This window comes from Protopterus annectens, chromosome 9.part0 (assembly GCF_019279795.1).
Source record: "Protopterus annectens isolate FY-2018-M chromosome 9.part0, PAN1.0, whole genome shotgun sequence".
NCBI classification, from domain to species: domain Eukaryota; kingdom Metazoa; phylum Chordata; order Ceratodontiformes; family Protopteridae; genus Protopterus; species Protopterus annectens.
Window position 1 is genome coordinate 48086362 of NC_056743.1, and position 27093 is coordinate 48113454.

Below are 27093 nucleotides of genomic sequence, written 5' to 3' on the forward strand. Positions count from 1 at the left end.
AAATTAAAATCTAAAAATTTAAACTGGCCAAATGACTTCTTTTGATTCCAGATACAGAGATTCAGGGAAACATTGTTCATTGCCCCCTGGTGATGTACTGCAGTGTAAACAGGGCAGTACTCCAGGTTTCTAGAAACTTTCATCAGATTTGAACCCATACATCAACAAAACAACCACAGTGTACAACTGGTATGTTGTGAGTTGCCTCGAACATCAGTGAAAGTTTATCATCATAGGACCATGCTAAGTAACTCTAGGTCATAAGATATTACACCAGGAGTAAACCTTATTTAAAATAATAAAGACACCAAGCTGACATAATTTGAGAAAATACAAGTGGTATTTACTGCTATCTTTGAAGACACATCACAGAGACAAGAATGACTTAAACATTGACATTTATTCAGTGATTCTTATAACTTCTACATTATATGATAAATTATTTGTAACATCAGAATATAGGCATATATATATAATACATTAAATTTATCTGTATACATAAATATAAAATCTGAGGTAGGGCCTCAAGAGTAAATAATCTTTCAAATGAGTCATGTACTCATGTACATTCCATTCACGTGTATATATATAATATGAGTCATGTACTCATGTACATTCCATTCACATGTGTATATCTAATGAGAAATACGATGACCTGATTGAGGCACAAGTCTGTATCCATAGGCAGCAGTACCCCATTTACAATGTACTAAACATATATATATATATGTATATGAGACATTGCACAAGTAATTAAAAGTTCACCTATACCATGATAGGTCCACAATAAAGTGCCAGAAGGACACTGCATACACTACACAAAATATAAAGACAACAATAAGCTAACTCTAGTTTCACATTTATTCCTAACATTTCTACTTAAGGAATGCATCTCTAAGGCCAGTGGCTACCTGAAAATGCACTGAAATAGAAATATGTTGATAATAAGAAGCAACATTATAAACTGTTTTTCAAATTCTCCTATTTCTCCAATTCTAGAAAACAGCTGAATGAGAGAGAAATTGACAAAAAAGACAGATATTTAGCAATACCTCCATTGAACACTTCTGAATCAGTAATTATGAAATTACTTTTCATGTGTATTTCTTTTTTACTGATTCAAAAATGATAAAAATTGCTACAGATAAGCTTGTTTCTACATGGTACTAAGAATAACATCAATCGCATGAAAAGCAAAACAAAGGAGCTACATTTCACACACTATGTTTTAGTTATAAGAGTCTGCATGCGTGAGTGGTAAGAAATTCTCTTGTGAAGCTGAAGATAGTAAACATTGGTTTATCACATCTTCTCCATTGCACTTAATGTAGTCATTTTTCTCTTTATTGGATACAGTTCACATAATACAAGTGAATGTGTTTCTTGTTTTGCATAACAATAACAATAATAATAAAAATAATGTTTACATTCTTGTGAGCAAATATGTTTTACAAACAATATCTAACCAATGTCTTAAATGGAGAAATTCACAGACATAAAGTTATTATTTCCAGAAGTCCCGGCAGTATGATAAACATGATGCCATATGTTTTAGCACTAAAGCCTATCTGTAACAGAGCCATGAGTAGGGATAACTAAAGCTGATCTAGAACAGAGCTATGAGTATGGATAACTAAAGCTGATCTGGAATAGAGTTGTGAGTATGGATAACTAAAGCTGATCTAGAAAAGAGCTATGAGTATGATAACTAAATCTGATCTGGAATAGAGCCGTGAGTATGGATAACTAAAGCTGATCTAGAACAGCACTATGAGTACAGATAACTAAAGCTGTTCTGGAATACAGCCATGAGTATGGATAACTAAAGCTGATCTTGAACAGAGCCATGAGTATGGATAACTAACACTGATCTAGAATAGAGCCATGAGTATGGATAACTAACGCTGATCTGGAATAGAGCTATGAGTATGGATAACCAAAGCTGATCTGGAACAGAGCCATGAGTATGGATAACTAAAGCTGATCTAGAACAGAGCTATAAGTACGGATAACTAAAGTTGATCTGGAATAGAGCCATGAGTATGGATAACTAAAGCTGATCTGGAATAGAGCCATGAGTCTAGATAACTTGACTGAATTAGTTTTACTCCTTAGTAATAGCTTTCCAAACTATAGCCATCATGTTTCTGGCCACCTAACATTTCTGCCTGATAATAACTTATTGCTTTGGGATATGATCATAAAGAAGCTGATAATGTAAATTAGCAAAATTGCATATGCTATCCTGAAGTACCCAGTGGATTACTCACGATTACAAATATGTTAATGATATTTTAGAAACTTACCTATTTCAACAACTATTTTATATATTTTTAATTATACAAAATTTTATTATGTTTTAAACTAAAGTATAATTCTCTACTAATCTTTCTGCTGTTGCTCCACTATTTAACCACTCTCTGCCAAGATAAACCACTGTACTTTTTATTTAAATGGCCTTGTTATTGTATGTGAGTGGGAGAGAGGGGTATCTGTATGCACATGAGATTATTACCTAGTGGTTGTTTTCCTTCATTTATAGAATGGTGAGCAGAAAGATGATAGGAGTCTACTTTTCACACAGATGACAAAAGGGCTTAAGTAACATTTTTAAAGAGATCTTCACCCTGAAACGTTAAGTGGAAATTACTGACTGCTCTGTCTTATCTCTTCGCAAATTAATGTTAACCATTTGAGTCACACAGAAACTACAAAAATGGCTCTATCCATTAGAACTGATCCTGTGAGTTTTAGAAGTTCTCCTGACAAGTACTGCAGGTGATGAGACCAAAACATTCATTTCAAAGCCACATACCATGGCTGGAGATCAAGACCTGTTGTGAATGTCTTCTTGTTAAAATTCTACCAATATGCAGTCCGGCTTTGCTCTCAAGGAATATCTATGGCTTTTACCAAACATATAACCCTTTGAGATCATGAAACATGCAGACACTGTCAATGTACACTTTGTAAATTATTACAGGGGAAATAGAAAACTATGTTTCCCCTAAGTAAAGCTTAGTAAGTTAGATAATCTAATGTTTCATCTGTTACTATATATTATGGTACATTACAGTATAATGTCTTTGTTAAACTCAGAGTATCAGGAAATCAGCCCTCAGTGGCCATTATGGCTTTTCATTTTGACTTACAAACTAGACAAGTTTTGACTGTGCGTGAAACATCCGGTAATGCAATACACAGACTGAACATTTTAATGCTACACAGACACATGAATGGTATCATGTTACTATGGTCCAAAAGAATATAAATAAATAACCAAAATGCAAAACTAAAGCAATAGTATCCAATGAAACAATATATAAAGGAACATACGTCTGAACTTAAGATTTACCTGAGACCCTGCAGTAAGAAAGACAGAACAACATACTAAAAGAATGAAAATAAATAAATAGGCAGTCCTCAAAATTAAACTATGCTATTGTTTTTACCTTAACAGGAAGAAAGTTTGGGTTAATCTGCTCTACATTTACCATTTCTACTTTTATATAATATACTAATTGAGACATTAACAACACTAGTACACAGTACATGAACACTGAACAATTTCCTAAAAGCTTGCATTTGTATAGTCATAAAATGATACTAAAGGTATATATGTCTAATATGGGGGACATATTTTCTCATTTTCACACTTACATTGAAAGTCAGTATCTTTTGAAAAATAAGTACCATTTAGAGAGTTTAGAAACAACAGACAACATAAAGAAAGTGTTGCTGTTATTTAGTAAGATAAACAAGGACTATGCAGAATGGTGTTGGGTCTGCCAGTTCAACATATAGCCAATGCAACCATGCATTGCAACAATAACAATGTATCTTAGAGTTATAAGAGTACGTGAATCTATACCAGTACCTAATTCAAACTGTTACACCTAATCATAGAGCTTACAAATGACCAGACTCCTCAACTTGAAAGGGTCCCCTGAAGTACCAGTTAAGCTTCACAGCTAACATCTTGTCCAGTCTAATGCCTTTGTTCCAAAATATCACATCTAAACCCATGTTAGCCTCACTGAAAGCAAGCCTCAATCATCTGTTTAAACAACTTCACCTTGTTTCTAGGCACTTGCCTTACTTTCATCCAGGAATGTTTATAACAATAGCCTACTAAGGATGGAGCTACAATTCACCTTAGCTTAATCAATTACCATTGTAACTCCAGTCTGTAATCTCGCTTCAGTTCTGCTCTATTGCCCACTTATCCTCAAACCTTCCCCATTAAGACTTTTTCAGCTATGTCTTATTCAGATAACACCTTGGCTATAAAGCTAGAAATGAAAGCTACAGAATGTACTTTGTTCTGTGTGATATGATACTAATTTATACTGCAAACTCCAGTATTGTTCGAATTTGTTTTCCTTCTTTGTTTATTCTGATTTTATGTTTTCCTGCACTACACTTATTAAGTTTACTAATCAATGTACTTTAACCATTTTCGTATTTGTATTTTACAAGATTGCTGTAAAAATGTCCCCTTGTTGTACATTCCACCCACCTAAACAAAATAATAGAATTTCAAAAATGAGCTTGCAATGCAATTATTACGAATAATTGTATTTTAGATGAAATTGTAATGAACAAGTTGTCTTAATTCTTTAAATACAATGAGCACTTGAAAATGTGTAATGTCAAGGCTCAGCATAAACTTGGTCTTCACCTTAATTGACAAGAGAATATGTCCTCCAGAAGTACCCCATGGAACAGGGATACAGCTGCCTCCTATACTGTTGTAACAGGATTTGACAGCTTTTCATTACTCTATACAATGCAGAACAATCCATATCAAATGGTATGGTGTTACTAACAATGACACTACTAAATGTAAACATTCATAATTTGTTTTTATGGCAAAAGAAATAAATAATTGGAATACTATGGGAATACAGAGTACAATAATGCAGTATAGCATGGTTTTAAGAAAACTGCAGAATTAGAACGCTAGTAAGAAAGCTTAAGTAGGCTTAAATGACCAGTGAAAAGTGTCACAGTCTTGGGGATGAGAAGGGTTTTTGGTGCCATAAAGTTAGAGGATCTACAATGTAGGTGTTCTACATTTAGAAAAAGGAATTATTATTGTTAAAAATAAATATATATTTTAAAACTCAAACATAAAAATTAAAACAAACTAAACTGACAGCTGGAGTCAAGAGTTTTGTAAAAATTAGTTGCACATACATTTTCTGCTATTTTTTATATAACTGTTTTAAAGCTGACATTTTCATAGCCTAGATAATTAAATTTTAGTACCCGTCTCTTGACTTCACAATTTCAACTAGTGTTTACATCTAAGTAAACGTATATATCTTCAGTCACCCAAAGCATCAGACTAAAATGCATATATGGCATTCTGATTATGTTTCGAAATGCGCAATGAGACATTTGGGTCCAGCTCTTAGCGTTTTATATATTAGTATAATAAGTATACTACATTTTTCTTCTCCTGTAAGTGCAGCAAGGTTGAATGCTGTTCTAATAATTACACAAAATTCAGAATAACTAATGCACAGATAAACATTTAAAGCATTAGTTAAAAGTCTATGGTAACCGTATACTTTTGGACATTGATAGCATACAACCGGCTACTACCACATGTACTTTGACAAAAGGTTGCCTAGAAGGAATTATACTCTATACAGTAATATTTAGTAAACTTCTGTCTGGGTAACATCTACAGAAATTAGCTGCAGATTATGGTTTGCTTTAGCAATTACCCAGCAAATGGCTTTTATCCTAAGATACTGTGACATGCTATTTTTGTGACTACAGCAACACTCATCATGGATATGAATGCAGATCGTGACATTAACACAAGGGCGGTTCTGCTTGTTGCACAGGAAATTGATTATGTCACGAGATTCGCTTGTTTTTATCGAGACAAACAAAACAGTGATTCAAATGATGGTGATGATGCAACCTTTGCAGTTTCCAGAAACCAGACGCTACTAGCAATGCGCTCCCATCTCTATATCTTTGGGTGGTAGTTTGAGTCCTAGAGAAGATGTTCCCAATGGGTCAATCATATTCTTGTAACGTTCTCCACGGTGCTTAGCCAAAAATGGACCCCAGTCTGGCTGTGGTGAGCAAACCAGCTTCAGCCTCTGCAAGATGAGAATAAAGAAATGTATAAAACGTGAGAATGTGTGTGTGGACCGTTAAAAGAAGGAGTACAAGATGTTCAAAAGGAAAACATATTACTTAATAAAACACAAATAGACTCATTCACATTTTTCATTTTCTAAATAAATAGATTGAATTTCTAGACTACTTACTGTTTTCTTTTAAAAATACCTGATTTTTCATTTATGCTCCTAGTTATAGATAAAAAGAATATGTCCTCCAGAAGTATGGTATGGAATAACTTAATGGTAAATTTATTTTGGGCTGGAATGAAATGATAGATTATTACAATAAAAATAAAACAGGCAACTTTAATGGTTTTATTTTATTTCATATCAAATAGGGATGATCATAGAGGTAAATGAAGTATAGGATCAACTATGAATGACATACAACTTTTTTTTTTTTTGCAAAACCAAACTGTATAAAACATTACAAACAGAATACAAAGACAATGTACAAAAGAACATCAACATATAAAACTCTGTATTAATTACTAGATTTACAAATACTCTTCACTTCACAATATTTGTTTCTAGCCACTTAACTTATGTATTGCAGGTTCAGGCAAAATTAGCATGAAAAGCACTCTTTACTTGGGGTCTAAGCAAATCCATTTCTAGTTTCTAACTTTGAAGTTTCCCTACAATTCTCTTCTCAAACCATGCTGAAAAGTTGTGTGGTGACTTGCTTTTAGTCACGGGTAGTATCCTTTCAAAATCTCCCTTTACTGCAAGAAGGTAATTTTCTTCTTGTATCTTTATATTCATTTTATCAAATCCAAAACATTTAACAGTTCTGAGGAATGCCAGAGTGAGACAGTGTATGACCAAGCTATGGCTGTCACCTCTAAAAAGAATAGTTAGAAACCTTATGCTAGGATGACTAATTAAAAAGAAAGCTTGCATAGAGCAATCTGCAAGCATTTGAAAACATTATGTCAATAAATTCGTTAGGTGACTTTGTGTTATATACACCATAGGACAGGGCCAAAATTTGTTACCTCAAGTGCATGTTAATGAGACCCTGACAAGCACTTACCATTCATGTAAAGTAGTATTTATACAAAAACGTGGAGTGTGATAACTGAAATAACTAATATATTGCTGTGACTATGAAAAGTTTGGTGCAGTGTGATGACTCCACAACATCTGGTGCAGTGTGATTCTACAACATCTGGTGCAGTGTAAAGACTGAAACATCTGGTCCAATGTAATGCTATAATATCTGGTGCGGTGTGATGATGCTGCAATATCTGGTGCAGTGTGATGCTGCAATATCTGGTGAAGTGTGAAGTCTGAAACATCTGGTACAATGTGCTGACTCTGCAGCATCGAGTGCAGTGTGATGCTGTAATATAATATCTGGTGCAGTGTGATGATGCTGCAACATCTGGTGCAGTGTGAAGACTGAAACATCTGGTGCAGTGTGATGAGTCTAAAAATCTTGGTGCAGTGTGATGACCTTGAAATACCTGATGCAGTGTGATGACAATTGTCAGGGATTTTGGATTCATGGCTAGGCTTAAAAAGACCCAAGGGGTCATTAGCCTAGTACACATCTCTGAACCTGTCAACCTATGATTTTACAACACCTGATGTATTGTGATGACTCTGAAACATCTTGTGCAGTATGATGACCCTGTTGTGGTCTGTCCCTTTGGTTTGCAACAAATGCTAATGAGTCATTGCAGAGGAGAGTCATGTAATAATGAATCATGTGCTCTCCCCAGAAATACCTGTAGTAAATGATTTACTCAGATAAGTGACTCAGAGGACTGCTCAGCTCTGTAACTCCTTACTTCCAACTGCATCAAAAACTCAGCCAAAAGCTTGCATTTATACTTTATTTTCAGGGGAACAGATCATGTCAGAGGTAGGTGGCAGTGAGTTTACTTAACAGGAACTGTTGGATAGCGTGTGTGTTTGTGTGTGTGTGTGTGTGTGTGTGTGTGTGTGTGTGTGTGTGTGTGTGTGTGTGTGTGTGTTTAGATGTGTGTAGTGGAATGAATGAATGACTGAATGGATGAGTAACTCCTATGCCAGTGCAATTCATGGGCCCCTTTGGGTGATTACTGCAGCAAATTTCTTGCAGTGATCAGTAAGTGATTTAGAGATGTGCAAATTACCTGATAATTATGTCTTTCCTTATTGCAGCTATTGTGTCTCTGAATCACTGATTTCCAAGATCTTGTTAAACGGACATTTCAACAATAGCCTAACTACTGGTTGCTGGCCCTGTTTCTGAATTTTATGTATTTATTTTATTTATCCTGTATTGACCAGGTTAGCTCCATGAGGCTAGTAGCTTATTTTCAGGGGAGATTCATGGTGGCTTTTATACCACTATGGGAAATTTGATCAGGGCATCAGGGCACTTCCCTTACTCTTTTTGATAGGTGCTTGGAGTCACTTACATCCACATGAGTTACCACCAACTCAGACAGCTGGGGCATCAGTTTCACATTTCATCTGAAGGATGACATGTCCAGGAATGCAGCATTCCTCCATGCTGCACTGCAGTGCCAGCAATCCATTTACCTAGTTTGGGAATAGAGCCCACAGCTTCTGCATCGAAGATAAGTGTGCTACCTGTTGCACTGTGAACACTTCATTAGGAAAGGAACTGTATCTTATATTGGTTTTGTTTAAAATAAACATCATATTCTAGGAGCCTCCAAAGAAGAAAATGTTGCATAGCAAAAAAGGCATCTGGAGTCAGAGAGCAAATTTAAAAAAAAGTAGTTATTATACAAGCACACTATTACTTAAACATGAAGACAGAGAAAAACCTTGTCTTAGAAAATTTAATACAAACTAAATAAAGGACAAAAATGCTAGCGTTCAGACATATTTGACCTTGTTGTGTGTGAGTGTGTGTGTGTGTGTGTGTGTGTGTGTGTGTGTGTGTGTGTATGTGTGTGTGTGTGTGTGTGTGTGTGTGTGTGTGTGTGAGGTATGCCAAAACTACTGGGCAGTTGGTCTTCTGTTGTGCCCCAGTAAAGTGGATGGATGAAAATGCCAGTGAGCTCCTTTCATCGCTCTTGAATTGTTATGGTTTTTCTACATTTTTTACTGTTTCTTCTATTGTTTTGTTTAAAATCAAGAGACAAATAACATTTGCCTATCTACATAAATTTGTCTTGCATAATATTTCTGCAGCAACAACCTGTCCCTATTACGTAATCAGTGTATTCCCACTAAACCTTTCCCTTTCATCCTCTCCCTTTGCTCCAAGTTGTCAAATTCTCTGATTTTCACACCTCTCTCTACCTGTCCTTAATAACTTCTGTCCCTTGATTTACCCCTCCCACATTCTGCATACTGATCTCTCACATCCAACCTTACAATGTAATGCCTCTGTCCTTCTGCTGCCCATACTGTAACTCCTACTTCTAAGACCCTTTTATCTCCCCTCCCACATTCTGCATACTGATGTCTCACATTCCACCTTACAATTAATACTTCTGCCCTGCTGCTGCCCATACTTTGGCTCCTACTTCTAAGACCCTTTTATCTCCCCTCCCACATTTCGCATAGTGATCTCTCACATTCCACCTTACAATTAATGCTTCTGTCCTTCTGCTGTCCAAAAAGTGACTCCTACTTCTCCCACATGCCTACCCCATGGTTCATTTCATTACCTGCCTTCACTTGATCTGTGAATCCTCATGCACTTGTCTAAATATGTCTTTCTCATCTCCACCTCCCACTTATATGCCATCAGTTGTTTCACTTTCTTGCACTTTACATATCCACTGATAAATATCAGCTCTTTCCCCTCTTCTCTACCTCCTTAACAACATTTCTATGAATTTCCTACCCTTCTTCTACAGCCACACTTCCCATATGGCTAATACCTGTATCCAAAGCTCCAACATCTCACCACAGGTTCTGCAGGTATGCAACCATCTCCTTCCCACAGCTTCAACACTTAAACTTTCCCATGGCCTTAAGCTTCTACAGCTGAAAGGGTGACTTATGCCCTTCATACAAAAGCTGCATTTATTGATCCTAAACTGCCCCAACAATCTTCACTCTCTTACACACCTGCCATGCCTCCCAAGGAAACACTACACACTACACACTGTCCACCTTCTCTCGAATCTTCCCTAATAAACTCCAGATGCAAAGAGATATGTTTCCAGTCTATAAAACCCTACGCAGATAAAATCCTAAGTTGTGTGTGCAGTTTTGGTGGTCATACAAGAAAAGGAATAATGGACTGCTGGAAGGATCTAAGAAAAAGTTATCCAAGAGAGCTCCATGGGGTGCAGTAAAAGGGAGATGTGAACTGAGCTAAGTGAAGCCACAGCTCTTCTTCTCTGACACTGGAAGAAACAGAGGGTTCCCAAGTTATATTGGCTAAATCTAGACAGGCAAAGTATTCAAGGGATGTCTCTGGCTGCCTGAGTTTATTTGGTAGGTTTAAACACCCATTACTCAAAAGGTGTTTGAGTAATTAACCCAACACCTTGTTGATCAAGGTATCAGTATGGAAAGCCATTGTCTTGTAATTAACCCAACACCTTGTTGGTCAAGGTATCAGTGTGGAACGCCATTGTCTTATTATGTCAGTAACCCAACACCTTGCTGGTCAAGGTATCAGTGTGGAACGCCATTGTCTTATGTCAGTAACCCAACACCTTGTTGGTCAAGGTATCAGTGTGGAACACCATTGTCTTATTATGTCAGTAACGCAACACCTTGTTGGTCAAGGTATCAGTATGGAACGCCATTGTCTTATTATGTCAGTTACCCAACACCTTGTTGGTCAAGGTATCAGTATGGAACGCCATTGTCTTATTATATCAGTAACCCAACACCTTGTTGGTCAAGATATCATATCAGTGTGAAACACCATTGTCTTATTATTTCAGTAACCCAACACCTTGTTGGTTGAGGTATCAGTATGGAACACCATTGTCTTATTATGTCAGTAACCCAACACCTTGTTGGTCAAGGTATCAGTATGGAAAGCCATTGTCTTATTATGTCAGTAACCCAACACCTTGTTGGTCAAGGTATCAGTGTGGAACGCCATTGTCTTATTATGTCAGTAACCCAACACCTTGTTGGTCGAGGTATCAGTGTGGGATGCCATTGTCTCATTATGTCAGTAACCCAACACCTTATTGGTCAATGTATCAGCGTGGAATGCCATTGTCTTATTATGTCAGTAAACCAACACCTTGTTGGTCAAGGTATAAGTGTGGAATGCCATTGTCTTATTATGTCAGTAACCCAACACCTTGTTGGTCAAGGTATCAGTATGGAAAGCCATTGTCTTATTATGTCAATAGTTGGTTACCCTCACTGCTAGAGCACACTTGCTTTTAAATTCTTTAGTATTTAATTTATTGAACACAAATTATTGCCCACTGTTAAGCAGCAAACTAAAAACTCATACCATGTTTATCTATTGTGAAATCAAGAATGGATTTTGGATACCCAATTATTCTCTAAGATAACACCAGCTTGTTGGCATTCACTACCACCTGTGATAAGAAGCGCAATGGACTATACTGAATTCAGAGATGTCTTGCAATAAAAATACCTACCCGTGTCATTGTTCAATGTGTGAAATAAAAAAGGTGCATAAAAAGTTATTTTAATATAGATATTTGTTAATGTAACTGCTTCCATGTCCACGAATAAGTAACCTCCATATTACTTAGTGTTTTAACATCTAAGCTGTTTATTGTGTACAATAGTATGAGCCTACTGTAATGTCTGTCTACACCTTCTGATTGTAGCTTTTATATCAGTATTGTGTACACTTGTACATTATAGTGCATATGTTAGACTGTATATGTTTGTTACTGCTGATGTTTTTGTCTGTTCTGAAAAGGGCCCTGGACCAGTTCACCTACCCTATTAACAAAGGTACATAAATAAATAAGCCAATAAACTATGCAATACCTATGTAAGCCCCTTTTACTTTTATTCAGAGAAAAAAAGGGTAGAAACTGAAATATATGGTCCCTTTTTAAGAGCTATCAGCATCTTGTACAGACTGAGAGTCAGCCATCTGTAAATATTTAGAATCATAGTATCACACAAAATAGCATATAGAATAAATATTTAGAATCATAGTATTGCAGAAACTTGTACAGTCTGAGACACAGCCTTCTGTAAATATTTAGAATCATAGTATCACAGAAACTTGTACAGTCTGAGAGACAGCCTTCTGTAATTATTTAGAATCATAGTATCACAGAAACTTGTACAGTCTGAGAGACAGCCTTCTGTAAATATTTAGAATCATAGTATCACAGAAACTTGTACAGTCTGAGAGACAGCCTTCTGTAAATATTTAGAATCATAGTATCACAGAAACTTGTACAGTCTGAGAGACAGCCTTCTGTAAATATTTAGAATCATAGTATCACAGAAACTTGTACAGTCTGAGAGACAGCCTTCTGTAAATATTTAGAATCATAGTATCACAGAAACTTGTACAGTCTGAGAGACAGCCTTCTGTAAATATTTAGAATCATAGTATCACAGAAAACAGCATATAGAATAAATATTCCAGACTGAGACAGCCTTCTGTAAATATTTAGAATCATAGTATCACAGAAACTTGTACAGTCTGAGAGACAGCCTTCTGTAAATATTTAGAATCATAGTATCACAGAAACTTGTACAGTCTGAGAGATAGCCTTCTGTAAATATTTAGAATCATAGTATCACAGAAACTTGTACAGTCTGAGAGACAGCCTTCTGTAAATATTTAGAATCATAGTATCACAGAAACTTGTACAGTCTGAGAGACAGCCTTCTGTAAATATTTAGAATCATAGTATCACAGAAACTTGTACAGACTGAGAGACAACTTTCTGTAAATATTTAGAATCATAGTATCACAGAAACTTGTACAGTCTGATAGACAGCCTTCTGTAAATATTTAGAATCATAGTATCCCAGAAACTTGTACAGACTGAGACAGACTTCTGTAAATATTTAAATCATAGTATCACAGAAAATAGCATATAGAATAAATATTTAGAATCATAGTATCACAGAAAATAGCATATAGAATAAATATTTAGAATCATATTATCACAGAAAATAGCATATAGAATAAATATTTAGAATCATAATATCACAGAAAATAGCATATAGAATAAATATTTAGAATCATAGTATCACAGAAAATAGCATATAGAACCAGCAGCCACAGATGCCTTACCAATAACCAACTTTGGGCTCTACCAGATACTTCAAGGATGGCAATGCCTGTATGTCCCACAGAGTATTTTAGGGCACCTGTCTAGTTTTCTAAACTTTGCTTAAAGGCTGTCAATGAACCACATTGCTTGACAAGTAATGGAAGCTTATTCCAGAGCAAGGGGCGGTGCTGGGTGATAAACTAATCCATCCATTTAATATTATTATTTACTTTCATTTTTTCCCAGTAAAGATTGAGATCTCTTGTTCCAGTGTTGGCCGTAGTTTCTGACTGATAGAGACGAAGGAGGTCATGAATAATAAAACCTCTTCGGGCATGAAAAGCAAAGGACAGCTCTCCCCCAAGAACCCATCTGACAGAGTACAAGCCCTTTCCTGATATGCAAAGGTTTGAGGCCTGACATCTGACAGAGTACAAGCACTTTCCTGCTATGCAAAGGTTTGAGGCCTGACATCTGACAGAGTACAGGCACTTTCCTGCTATGCAAAGGTTTGAGGCCTGACATCTGACAGAGTACAGGCACTTTCCTGCTATGCAAAGGTTTGAGTCCTGACATCTGACATAGTACAGGGACTTTCCTGCTATGCAAAGGTTTGAGGCCTGACATCTGACAGAGTACAGGGACTTTCCTGCTATGCAAAGGTTTGAGGCCTGACATCCTTTTTGCTAGGAATGTCTGAATTGTTTTGATTTTGTTTTTTGATAGGTCTACTGAGATACATGTCAAAGGGTGTGTTATATTCAATAATGAATCTGACCAGGCAGAGTACAGGAGAACACTAACAGTTTTCTAACGTGTTACTAAAGGAGAGGAAGCCATCGACCAAGGTGCCCAAGTCCCTGAACACTGAATCATTAGATAGTGGGGTGTTATAGATGCAGTAGGTTGTATTAATTTGTTGTTTTTTGAAAGATATGATATTGCATTTCTTAGCATTTAATAATTTGAGACATTTTTGGTGTATCAGATGCTGACTTGTGTTTCTTCATTTTGAAAGCTACTAGTATCAGTGTTTGACTTAATAATTACCCCATCTTACAGTCATTGACTTAATAACTACCAAAACTTACAGTCATTGACTTAATAATTACCCCATCTTACAGTCATTGACTTAACTACCCCATTTTACAGGCACTGACTTAATAACTACCCCATCTTACAGTCATTGACTTAATTACCCCCATCTTACAGGCATTGACTTAATAACTACCCCATCTTACAGGCATTGACTTAATAACTACCCCATCTTACTGGCATTGCTGCACATATTCAAACAGAGATTTGTGCTATCAGTATTATAAGGGCAAAGAAATAAATGCCAAGAAGGAGGGAACACGATACAGAACCCAGGGGGTTCCAGTGGTCACCTCCCCCCTAACTAAGGAGGCACCACTGACCCTGACAATGTGAGTTCTATACATGAGCTAGTTAACAATCCATCTTACTACATACAGATCAGTGTTTAATACCATAATCCCATCATATAATAAGGTGTTGAAAATACAGACTGGTATTGAAGGCCATAAGCTTATTCACAATTCCACCATATGATAGGGTGTTGAATTCCTTCCTAGATCCAGGTAGACAGCAGGAACAGTGTCACTGCTGTCCACTACCTACATAAACTTTTCAAAGAAGCTCAAAAAATTAGGATTAAAAAGGGATAACTTGCCCTTAACAAATCTAAATAGTTGCAGGTTGAGCTTAATTAAATGTTTAATGTCATGATTTATGAACTCAGTGAACCCATACTGAGTGTGGTAATCCATACTTTATGTTTGTCACTTTGGTTGGTTTTACATGCAGCATTCACTTAGCAGAGCTGTTCTATGGAACCCAATGGATACAGCTTGAAAGTGAATGACATGATGGTAAGTAATAGACTTCACATGCAATGTATCCAGGAGACAAGATGTAAGGGCAGTGCAGCAAAGGTGCCCAGTAGAGATCCAGATTCTACTACTCATGGGAAGGGCAGATTAGGAATAATGTACGAATTGTGGTGAGGGACAGTCTTCAGAACACAGGGAGGTATGTTGTCAGAATTAGAGATAGATTTACGGCAATCAGAATCCATTGTAAAGACAGGGCAGTATTCATAACCTCAGCCTGTGCCACACAACAGGGTTGTGATAGCATAGAAAAGAGTGCATTTAGACATGAGCTACAGGACCTATGAGATAAAGCCAGAGTTGCTGTTGATAATGGGGGACCTGAATGTTCATTTGAAAGCAGACAGGACAGGATATGAGGACTGTCTCTGTCCATATGGGTGGAGCAAGGAACAGGAATATAAAAGGACTGGGTCCACATGGGCATGACAACAGGAATATAAAAGGACTGGGTCCACATGGGCATGACAACAGGAATAGAAAAAGGACAAGTCATCAGCAGTTGCAAAGTGACCCCTGTTGAAACAATTGTCCCACAGTCTAAACCACTGGTGGTCACAATCAACAATGAGTGGTCAGAGAAGGATCTAAAGTCAACAGACAAGGCTGAAGATCTGGAAAATGAACTCAGTGAAAGTAGCAGGCTCAGATAAGGTCAAGATATGCTCAAGTTGTTGGGAGAGTTACAGATAAAATAAACTCAGACAATACTCATAGCAGTATGTACAGAAAAATGACTTGGGAATAAGCATTCTAGTCCCAGAGTACAAGAATAAAGGGGAGATTCACAACTGCAGCAATGCAGATGTGTCAAACTCCTGTCACACTGCATGAAGGTGTACTGGAGAGGATAACCAATAAATAAATACACAGAGTAGTAGAAAGTAAGATTTGGGATGAACTCTTCAAAGGCAGATTAGTATGCAGCTTAACCAACCATTTGTTTGCAGTGAAACAGATAGTTGAGAAGAAACTAGAGTTGAGGAAAAACTCCAACTGGGCATTTCTAGATTTTGGGAGTACATATTATGAGGTCCCAAGAAAGCTGATTTGGGCAGTTCAAAGTCCCAGAAATATGGCAAAAATTAGCTCAGGCTATCTACAAGTGCAAATATTGTTCAGTCTCACAAAAGGGTTCCCAGTGGGAGTGGGTGTTCATCAGGATTCGGCTCTGAGACCACTGCTGTTCATACTGGTAGTGGACTACATTAGCAAACAGGTCAGAGGGGACAGGTCAACAAAGTGGCTTTATGCAGATGATGTGGCATTACAGGCAAACTCTGAGCAAGAACTTCAGCAATGGATAGGGGAACAGAATGCAAAACTGAAGGCACATGGGATGAAACTGCATACAGACAAGATAGCTGTCATTGCAGCAAATTTGAGAAATGAGAAGAAGCTGAAAATTGAGAAAGAAGAGGAAACAGTGGACAAGTTAATGGCTTCAAGTATCTGAGATGGGTGACTGAAGCCAATGGAAGGAAAAATGAGGAGGTCAAAGGTAGAATGAGAAGGGCATAGATGGTCCAGAGTAGCGTGTGACAGAAGAATGCCAAAGAAGTTAAAAAGTAACGTGTATAAAACAGTAATTTTTGCTTCTATATGGTACAGAACCCTTGCAGTGAAGACAAAGGAGCTGAGGAAACTACAAGTACCTGAGATGAGTGATTGCAAGAAATGAAGGCATAAGAGCAGAAGATAAAGGAGCTCTAGTTGCAGAAAAGACAAGGATGATAGCATCAGGGGAGAATATAGCAACATACAGATTGGCTAGCTTGTTAGAAATGGCTTTTGGGTTGGAAATAGTTTGTTTATATCTGCTGGTCACCACAAAGATTTGTTATTGGATTTACAGCTATATTTGGTTCTGGTAATAACTGACCTGTCAATGCATTTATCTATATGAACATATAGATCCTTGGCATAATAGCAGCCTATCTGAGGTCCATTGTAGAGCTCACAGGGGAGAATTTAGAAACTTTGTCATACAATTGTAAAAGGTTTACTTTTTTGATGTCTCTATAAAGATGGTAGTATCGATTAACTAGGGTGGACATTCTGAAATTAAAGGTAACCATTTGGTGGTCTGACTTAACTAATGTGGGAACAACTAGGGGTAGAGATCGGATTATTGCCAGTTTGATTTGGGGAGCTCTCGTTTATCCACTCTAAGAAACCCTTTGCATACCCATTGTTAGAAGTGTAGGTACTCCAATGTATGGAGGGGTAGTTGAAGTCAATGAGGATTAAATATCTATCGTTTAATGGGATATTTCCAAGGAACGCCAGGAAATTCTCATTATCTTGTGGGGCAGTGGAGGGGAAATGATAAAACGCTATAAGTTTAAAGTCAGACTTATTAAGTGTGAGCTCAAGTCCTATGAGCTCACAGCAGGAGGTCTTGTATCACTTTGGAAGATCTGTGAGACTCCTCCACTGCTACCAGAGGTGCATGTATGATAAGCACCCAGATATACAGGGGTACTCTCACTGCACTTGCATTGTGTCTCAGTGGTTTGACACAAAATGTATGCATTCAAAGTGAAAATGTACCTCCAGATCAGATAGCTTACTGTTAATACTCCAGCCATTAAGAAGTGCCACCTTAATGTTACCTAGTTTATTATTTGACTGGTTGGTTAGACTGGGATGTTCATTAGGTGAACTCTACATAAAAATTGCTACTTCATAAGGAAAACTAGTGCAGAAGTTCAGGCAGTTATTAAAAGAAAAGAGGAGTGCAAAAAAAAGTGAGAGATAGAAAAGATGGACCAGGCTGAGATGGAATACTGGTTAGCTAACAAAGAGGCAAAGACAGTAATTGCAATAATGAAGAACAAGGCATCAGAGGCACTCTACCAGCTTCTGGAAAGTGACTGAGATAGTGGCTCAAAAACAACTCTATTAAGTTGCAAGACAAAGCCAGAAAGATAAAAAGAAAGATATTAGTGAAATGCACAAAACTGCACTTAAAGATATTAGTGAAATGCACAAAACTGCACTTAAAGATATAAGTGAAATGCACAAAACTGCACTTGAAGATATTAGTGAAATGCATAAAACTGCACTTAAAGATATTAGTGAAATGCACAAAACTGCACTTAGAGTTTGTAGTTAAGTTTTGTTTAGATTAAGGATTTTGTTTTGTAAGTCATTATTAAAACCTTGTTGATAATCTGTAGTGCATAGATCGCCATGATTACGCTCAGAAAATGGTTATATAATATTCTGGATATGCACTGTATTATGAGACCCAGCCATAACAACAGTTCCAGAGGTGTATAGCAAATATTAGACACCTCCTAAGCATTGCTACAGTCTGATATCAGAAAAGGATATTCCTTGCCTCTAAACTGCCCCCGAATGTCTTTCCTCAAACATCCATGCAAGTTTGCAGATGTCATTCTGTAAGTAACTCATTTAAATTGGGATAGTATTTAAAACTGTTCCTGACTTTTTCCTTACAGTTGTCTATGAGACAGCACTCACAAAGTGTTTTACTGCCTTTTTTTTTCTGTAACAGATAGTACAAGAGGTAGATAAAACTCTAAGCACTACAAAGAATTACAATCAGGTCTCACTGATCATAACCTGTTATTGTGTGTTCTCGACATTGATGCCAAGATTCACCCATCAAGCTTCGCTGTCAAGGTGAATTTCTTGGCATTCACGTCTTGAGATCATAATAATGAGGTTATGATCAGAGACCCAATCATAACCCTCTGTATCCCTGGTGAAGATTACCAACTAAACTCTGATTTCACACAAAGCATGAATTTCAGGTGTATTGTTACCGTTTCAATGCTGAAGAGTGCCTTGGAAATACATAATGAACACAAAACTGCATCAGCAAACACCCGCAAAAACTATACCTCAATGAAGTTTCCAGGAGCCAAGTGCATTTTAATGACAAACATTATTGGGATCCATATGACAGAGCAGGCCAGCATTAACCACCCGAGAACCATAGACCACGTCGGGTATTTATAATCTTCATAGGTCATCGGTTTCCACTGGAAGAAGCTGAAGCAAAGTATAAACTGAAAAAAAAAGTAGAGTGGGTAGATAACAAATCAATTTAAAATCATGATTTCTAATGCAGCTTACAGTTTTTCTATAATCCCCATGTTTACCTAATTGTAATCCCCCAAATAATCACAGGTTTTAGACAAATTATGATCTATATATGACATTGCTTATCTGTCTCGAGTATCCTCATGGTAATTTCTGTCCATTCATGTAACAGAAGCTTAAATCTCAATTTCAATACAAAGACAATTGCAATGTTATGAATCACATTACTGTACTTAAAATTAATTGTGGCATATAACAATAAACTTTACAGAAGTATTTTATTAGATTACCTGGATTTTGACAAAAAGTAGTTTAGATCTGAGAAGTATAAAAAGACATACAAACTTGTTTTGGAAGCAAGGTCTACAGAAAACTCTGCTTGCTGCTGAATTAGGAACTAACTGGATTTTTCTTACTTTACATTATATACTTCAGTACAGGTGCAGAGTGCTGCTGGAACATACTGTTTGTTCTACTAATACAGTGCCACGTAGGTGTGAAATACAAGCCTTTCATCAAAAGGCTTCTCTGCTTTCTGTTCATGGTTTTCTGCTTTCTGTTCATGGTTTAGCCCAAAAAATTATGTTTGCCTTTTTTAGTTTTTCCTTAGTCTTGTAGTTTCATTTGTAGTTGCATGAAGATTGTGTATTACTGCAAGATTTTAGCATTGCTCATACATTATACTGTAGTTCTATTTCCATAAGTAGAATTACTTGTAAAAGGTATCTTTTTGTATTTTTAACCCAGTTTGGGCCTCAGTCTTATACGTAGTTCTTTCACAGGTACCAGTATGATTCTATCATAGTCCATGAGGTGTATTACACATGCACTCATGTCACTACACTACAGGTACCAGTATGAGTCTGTCATAGTTCATGTGGGAGTTAATGACCTGAGATGTACTTCTCTGGATTATATGAAGAGGGACATTTTTGTCTCTGAATATGTGTCACAGGTAGGTATGTACCTTCCATTCTGCAGCATTCTACTTTCACCACTGTTGCAAAAACAACCAAACCAAAAACCACCTCCAGAGGAAGCCTTAATAGGCAAAAATAGTAAAATGAAAAAAAGGCTTCCACCACAACGAAAAGTTCACTGAGAAATTCTGTTAAAATGTAGGCTTTAATAAATCGAAGAAATAAAAAGAACAAATTGTGCTATTCAGGTTGCAGGTCAAACAGAATTTTTCGATTTTGTGGTATGTATCACTATGGCTTAACATATCCTGAATTTTCTGGGCATACAGTGCTGAATTCATCACTATTAAAGCTCTTCCTTTGTCAGCTGGCCTGAAAATAACTTCTTTCATTGTTTGCTATTCTTTTAATGCCTGAAACTCATCCTCTGTTAAATTGTAATAGTGTTTACTTTTTCCTTTTGACCTCCGTTCAAACACCTCATTCTCACATAACCGTAAGAACATCTCCACAGTGGGATGATTGCTGGGGACAAAGGAACTTGTTTTTTTCAACACAGACGATGTATAGTTTGTACCAGTATTGTCATTGTCAAAAAGACACTTCAACGTAACGTTCCTACCAAAGCACCTTAAGTCTGTCACTAACTCACTCAGGTCAGAATGTATTGAGGGTATAAAGCTCAAGCCTCTTTGCAGAACACTCTTTTGGGTAGCTGTCAGCCCATAATTGGATATATTAATTACCAACAAAATCGATTCATCTAAGCTCATTGAGGTTCCTAAGTTACCTTTCTCTTTTTCCTCTCTCTGCTTTCTGACCTGGATCTCCCAACATTTTTTCTGTGTTAATAAAAAAGGGAGTTGCTGTAACAAAGTTGCGTGGACAGATCCCTTCTTTGGTATCATGCTCAGAACTATTTCACTTGAAGGCTGAATGCTTCCTGCTGACGCAGTGTCTACATTCGCTGCATTATCATTTTCCGTTAGCGATGTAATGACCTCGAGCATACCAGAGTCATTGTTAACTATACTACCATTAGTCCTATTGTTAGGAGTATTGCGAGAGGCTAATTCAGGATGTTGCCCATTAGTGTGCATATTACTATGTACTTCAGCATGTACATTCACACTAGAAACAGTCCCGCGTGTCACAGTTACATTTCCCATGTTGTCAGAGCGTTCTCTTCTATCTAGTGCTCTCTTATCCCTCGGCCACTCAAACAGGCGACCGTTAGTAAAATCAAAATAATCTCTCTTTAGTTTGTTAATTTTTATATTTTTCAATTTGTTCTCATAGGTTTCCAATTTATCTTGCAGGGTTTCTAGCTTACACAAGCAGCTATCAGGTAATCTCATAGTTTCCATTTGCTTTTGCTTACATTCAATAAGAGCAGAAACCTCATCTTCATGTGGCTTAAAGTAGTCTATTAGCAGCTGCATGTATCGGAAGCTTGTCTCTATGTTAATCTCCTGCCATTTGGCCAGGAGATCGGGGTAGGTGTTCCCATAGCTGGGCATACACCTAATTCTCAATCCCCTCGGTATCACATTATGTAGACATGCTTCCATGTGAAATCGCTGCCATTGCAGCCTCTTGAGCTTATAGGCTGCATTCTCAACGTCTCTAAAGATGGTATCAAATTCGTCATTACAGTCTGTAATCAGTTCCTGATTCACACCAGTCTTTATACTGATATCAAATAAAGGATTGTGCATACCTGCATTAAAAGTAGTATTAGTTTTCCGACCGTTTTCCATCACAAAATACAGTGTTGACACCAAAGCAGTAACAAATAATGACTGTGTGAGGTGTTAAGGTAAAAAAACATGCACAAACAACCAAACCAAAAACCACCTCCAGAGGAAGCCTTAATAGGCAAAAATAGTAAAATGAAAAAAAGGCTTCCACCACCACAAAAAGTTCACTGAGAAGTTCTGTTAAAATGTAGGCTTTAATAAAACAAAGAAATAAAAAGCACAAATTGTGCTATTCAGGTTGCAGGTCAAACAGGATTTTTCTATTTTGTGGTATGTATCACTATGGCTTAACATATCCTGCCTTTTCTGGGCATACAGTGCTGAATTCATCACTATTAAAGCTCCTCCTTTGTCAGCTGGCCTGAAAATAACTTATTTCATTGTTTGCTATTCTTTTAATGCCTGAAACTCATCCTCTGTTAAATTGTAATAGTGTTTACTTTTTCCTTTTGACCTCCATTCAAACACCTCATTCTCACATAACCGTAAGAATATCTCCACAGTGGGATGATTACTGGGGACAAAGGAACTTGTTTTTTTCAACACAGACGATGTATAGTTTGTACCAGTATTGTCATTGTCAAAAAGACACTTCAATGTAACGTTCCTACCAAAGCACCTTAAGTCTGTCACTAACTCACCACTGTTGCCTACATGGAGCTGTTCAATGAAACCCTATGCAAGCATGTTAACATCTACATAGATACATCTGTATCCAGCAGGAAGAAGTACAGAACAGAACTAACTCAAAAAACAAGTCACTCTGGTGGAATTACAATATCAATAGGCTGTATAACAGAAGGAAAAAAATCATGGCAAAATTAGGAGGTGCAGCACCCAGCAGGATAAAAACACTCTCATCAAACTAAACAAACAACTCAGAGGACAAATAAAGTCTGAGATAAATGTGGTCTCCCAGGCCAAGGGCAACCATTAGTCATTCTTTAGCTATGTCTGCATCCTCAAAGGCAATACACAATTGTGTGCAGAGCTCATTATTAATGGAGCCAGCTATACTGAGCCAGAAGATATTGCAAACCTCATGGCTGATAAATTCAGCTCCAATTTTATCCCTCTTTCCCCCTCAATGCCCCCTCAGGAAATGCTGTCAAATATAACTCCCCCTGCTACCACTAGTGAACAGGTTCTTAATGCTCTCACTAAGGCCAAGAACATTACATCCATGGGCCCAGACAATATCCTAGGATGCTTTCAACATGACACATCAGGCCATCTGGAATTGTTATTTAACAGTAGCCTCCAAACAAGCTTTGTGCCTCACAGATGGAGAACAGCAACACTCATCCTTTTGTACAAAGGTGGGCCATCTACAGACAATAGAAACTATAGACCCATATGTCTCACTAGTCTCATATGCAAAGCCATGTAAGGAATTATCATGGAAATGATCAATAATGACATAGGAAACTTCCAAACACTGGACCCCACCCTGATGGTTTACTCCAGGGCAGGTCATGTCTCCTGAGACTAGTGGACTTCTATGAGATGGTCACCAGAGCAGTGAATGAGGGCAAAACAGTTCACACTGCCTGCGTTGACCTGACCAAGACATTTAACATAATAGTCCACTGAAGCATTGTTGACAAAGTCAAGAAGTGAGGTATAAGCCATTATATTACCCAGTTGCTAGACAAATGGCTCACAGACTGGACCCAAGACGTTGGAATTGGTGAGTCCATCCCTTCAAAGAAGCTAGTCACAAGAAGAGTCCCTCAGTGATGGGTCCTTTTTGGCATTTACTTCTCTGAAGTCAAGGCCAATGTCAAGGGCCTCTGGATGATTAAATTTGCATATGATTGCAAATTAGGAGCTGTCATAAAATCCCTACAGACACTAATGTTCTCCAGGAAGGGCTGACACAGACCATGGACTAAAACTAAATGCCAAGAAATGCATAATAGTATCCTTTGGGAAGTCATCCATCCCTGGTAATTATTATATTGACAACACACCCCTAAGAGTCAGTCTAGTAGTTAGGAATGTAGGGACACACATACACAGTAATCTAGCCTTTGACTTTCATGTGTCTACAGTAGTGAGGATATCATTCTATGTTGTGCAACTTATAAACAATGGTATGGCATCTAAGTCCAAGGAAGTCACAGTTCCACTGTATTTGACATTCATCAGACCTATCATGGAGTACAATGCCCCCTTTGGTATTTACCTAACCAGTCATGTCCAACAACTGGAATGCCGACATAGGTTCCTCACTAAATAAATACAGGGTGTAATTAACATGCCCTTTGCAAACCACCTGAAAGGCAAAGCTCTGTATTTTGTCCCCTACAGGCTGTTAAGGGGAGCTCAATGCCTTGAATACAAGGCACTGTCAGGCCTCACACTGATGGACCTCTTGCATATTCACAAAATAAGCAGGATCAAAATTACCTGTTCTAAATACTGAAACCTTACCTGTGATATAAATAGGGCCTGCTGCAGAGACAGGTACATATCTCAAAGACTACCCCTTCTCTAGAACAGGCTCCCCATCCATGTGAAGCAGTGTTTCCTTAACCCAAATGAAGTGTATATTGGACAATTGGATAGGGAACAGGATAAACCAAGGATGTTGTCATAGTATGAACAAACCAGGATTGACTTCAATAATTGCCTTGGTATCTGGCATCTTTCCAGGGTGATTCAGTATTTGTTAGCATGGGAGGACATGAGTAACAGACCACATTGCCTTGCAAAAGATGGTCTGCACCTGTCACCCGTAGTCTTCTGAATATAGGTTACAACTTTATTCACCCTCTTAGAGCCTTTTTTAGGCCATGCCAAATCGGCAATCCTACCAACATAGGAAATAAAACCCAAAGAAATCTAAAGGTGTTACTGCTCAATGCTAGGAGCATAAACAAGAAACTCCACACGCTACAAGCTCTCCTCAATCTGGAAAATATTGACACTTGTGCTGTAACCAGTACATGGTTTAAATTTGCAGAAAGTACTTCAGCAGTGCTAAGCTTCATTGCCTTCCACACATTTAGACCAGCATATTAGTAACAAGCATAACTTTAGGTTACTTAAATAGGACGATGTCCTGGAATGTATTTACATACAAGTCACCATAGACAAAGGCCCATACCATATTCTATGTCATCCTCTATGTCCCTAGAGTCCCATAGCTCATACCTAGACCTAATGGAGGCACCCACCCTCACTACTAAATCAAATGCCCTGTTTAAAGGAGATTTTACTATCCCCTCTATAGACCAGAAAACATACACTGCCTCATGCTCTCAGGCACAACAATTCCTGGACTTTATTAACGTAAATACCCTTGATCAGATAGTGTGCACACCCAGCACAGCTTCAAGCATACTGGACCCAATACTCACCAATATCACAGAGTGCTGCCACAGGGCCTTACACCTACAAGTACTGCTGAGACTGTTGTCAGTGTTTAATAGCCAGTGGTTATTAAATCTGACCTCCATACTGCAGGAGCTCCTCCACAAAGCCTTACACCTGCAAGTACTGCTAAGAATGTTGTCAGTGTTTAATAGCCTGTGGTTACTATATCTGACCTCCATACTGTGGGAGCTCCTCTACAAGGCCTTACACCTACAAGTACTGCTGAGAATTTTATCAGTGTTTACTAGCCTGTGGTTATTATATCTGACCTCCATACTGCAGGAGCTCCTCCACAAAGCCTTACAACTACAAGTTTTACTGAGAATTTTGTCAGTGTTTAATGTAGGCATATTTATCATGAAGATCCTTGTTACATACTACCGTTAATCAGTTAAATACATGCCTGCTCTGTTATTGAAAGTCTCTGTGAAATAGCTCTTGCACTCTATGGACCTCTAACTAAGTTGGTTACTGGCCCCTTTTGATTGACCAGTAAACTATACTGCATATGCCAGTTATGTAGTCTCAGGAAATGGCAGACAACCTGTTTTACTTGCATCTCTTTGCAAGGTGCTTGGTTCTGGCTATAAACTTATTACTCTCAGTTAAATTGGCCTGAAGATGGGAAGCCGGCTCAGCTTTACTTCTCCCACCACCACTTATCACCCACCCCCTCTTACTCTTCTACTAGTATATTTCCTACATGCACATTTCACTTGTGTCTCCTATTCCAAAACCCTCCCCAAATGACCTGACTCCTTCTATACACACACTTCTGTGCCTTGATTCCTACTTTCATATCTCTGTTTAATTTTTAGCCCCATTCCCAACTATCTTTCTCCCTCCCATACTCCTTTTTTGAACTATATCCATTTATAATCACAACCCTCCCTAATAGTATCTATCTCCCCCACACAGTATCTTTTTTCCCAAATAACCTCTCATTCCTTCTTATTTTGACTACTTTACTATACTCTAACCTTTAATACCACTCTACTCCTTCCATTCCAGAGAAGATACCAGGACAACTTACTCTCTTCTTTTATATAACATACTTCTCTCCTTACCTATCCTCTTCCAGCTGTCAGAATCCACCATCACCGAATCTCCTGCTGTCTTGCAACTTCTTTTTTTCTCCTTCATTGCTACTTGACTTCCAGCTGACACCCATAAAATACAGATTTCTGCACGTAATTATACAACTCTTCAGCTTGTCCTCTATTCTTGTTCTCCTACTGTGCCATATTTCATCTTATCATGACTCAATAATATCTCACATCTCTCCAACTCTGTCCCGGCACACCTATCCATACTTCCTTTTTACACTGTCCCCACATTGCACCAAACATATATAGTATTGCCCCCATTGCACCAAACATATTTAGTATTGCCCCTCACCTTTATTACAAATATAGGCTTATTCATTGCACTTCAACTCAAACAAAAAAAAAATTATTGCAAGAATCCTCTCCCAAAAACAAATATCCATAATTCCTCAATATACTAAAATCCTTCTAGAAGAAGATATACACCTTATTCACGGCAGCCACCTATCACAATGAGCACAATGATAATTCTCTCCAACACACTTCTGTATCCCAGCAACAGGCAATCCTCAACCCCATGATCTAATGTTTGCTGCAATAAATGTTAGAAGTATAAGAAATAAAACTGCTGATCTATATGCCTGGATTCATAGGTTCATAGGTGTGTACTAGGCTAATGGCCCT

The 27093-nt window shown here is 37.6% G+C and overlaps 1 protein-coding gene across 2 annotated transcripts in view; it reads right to left on the bottom strand.

Moving 5' to 3' along the window:
- Positions 1-381: 381 nt before the first annotated feature.
- The window catches only part of SLC6A5 (solute carrier family 6 member 5), a 1534607-nt gene continuing 1507895 nt past the window's right edge, over positions 382-27093 (bottom strand). For both annotated transcript variants that reach the window (XM_044082549.1, XM_044082548.1), the window contains exons 15-16: positions 19101-19268; positions 382-6122 (exon numbers count right to left, since the gene is read on the bottom strand). In XM_044082549.1, coding sequence (XP_043938484.1) covers positions 5967-6122; positions 19101-19268 — 324 coding nt within the window. In that variant the 3' untranslated portion in view covers positions 382-5966. The remainder of the gene's footprint in view (positions 6123-19100; positions 19269-27093) is intronic.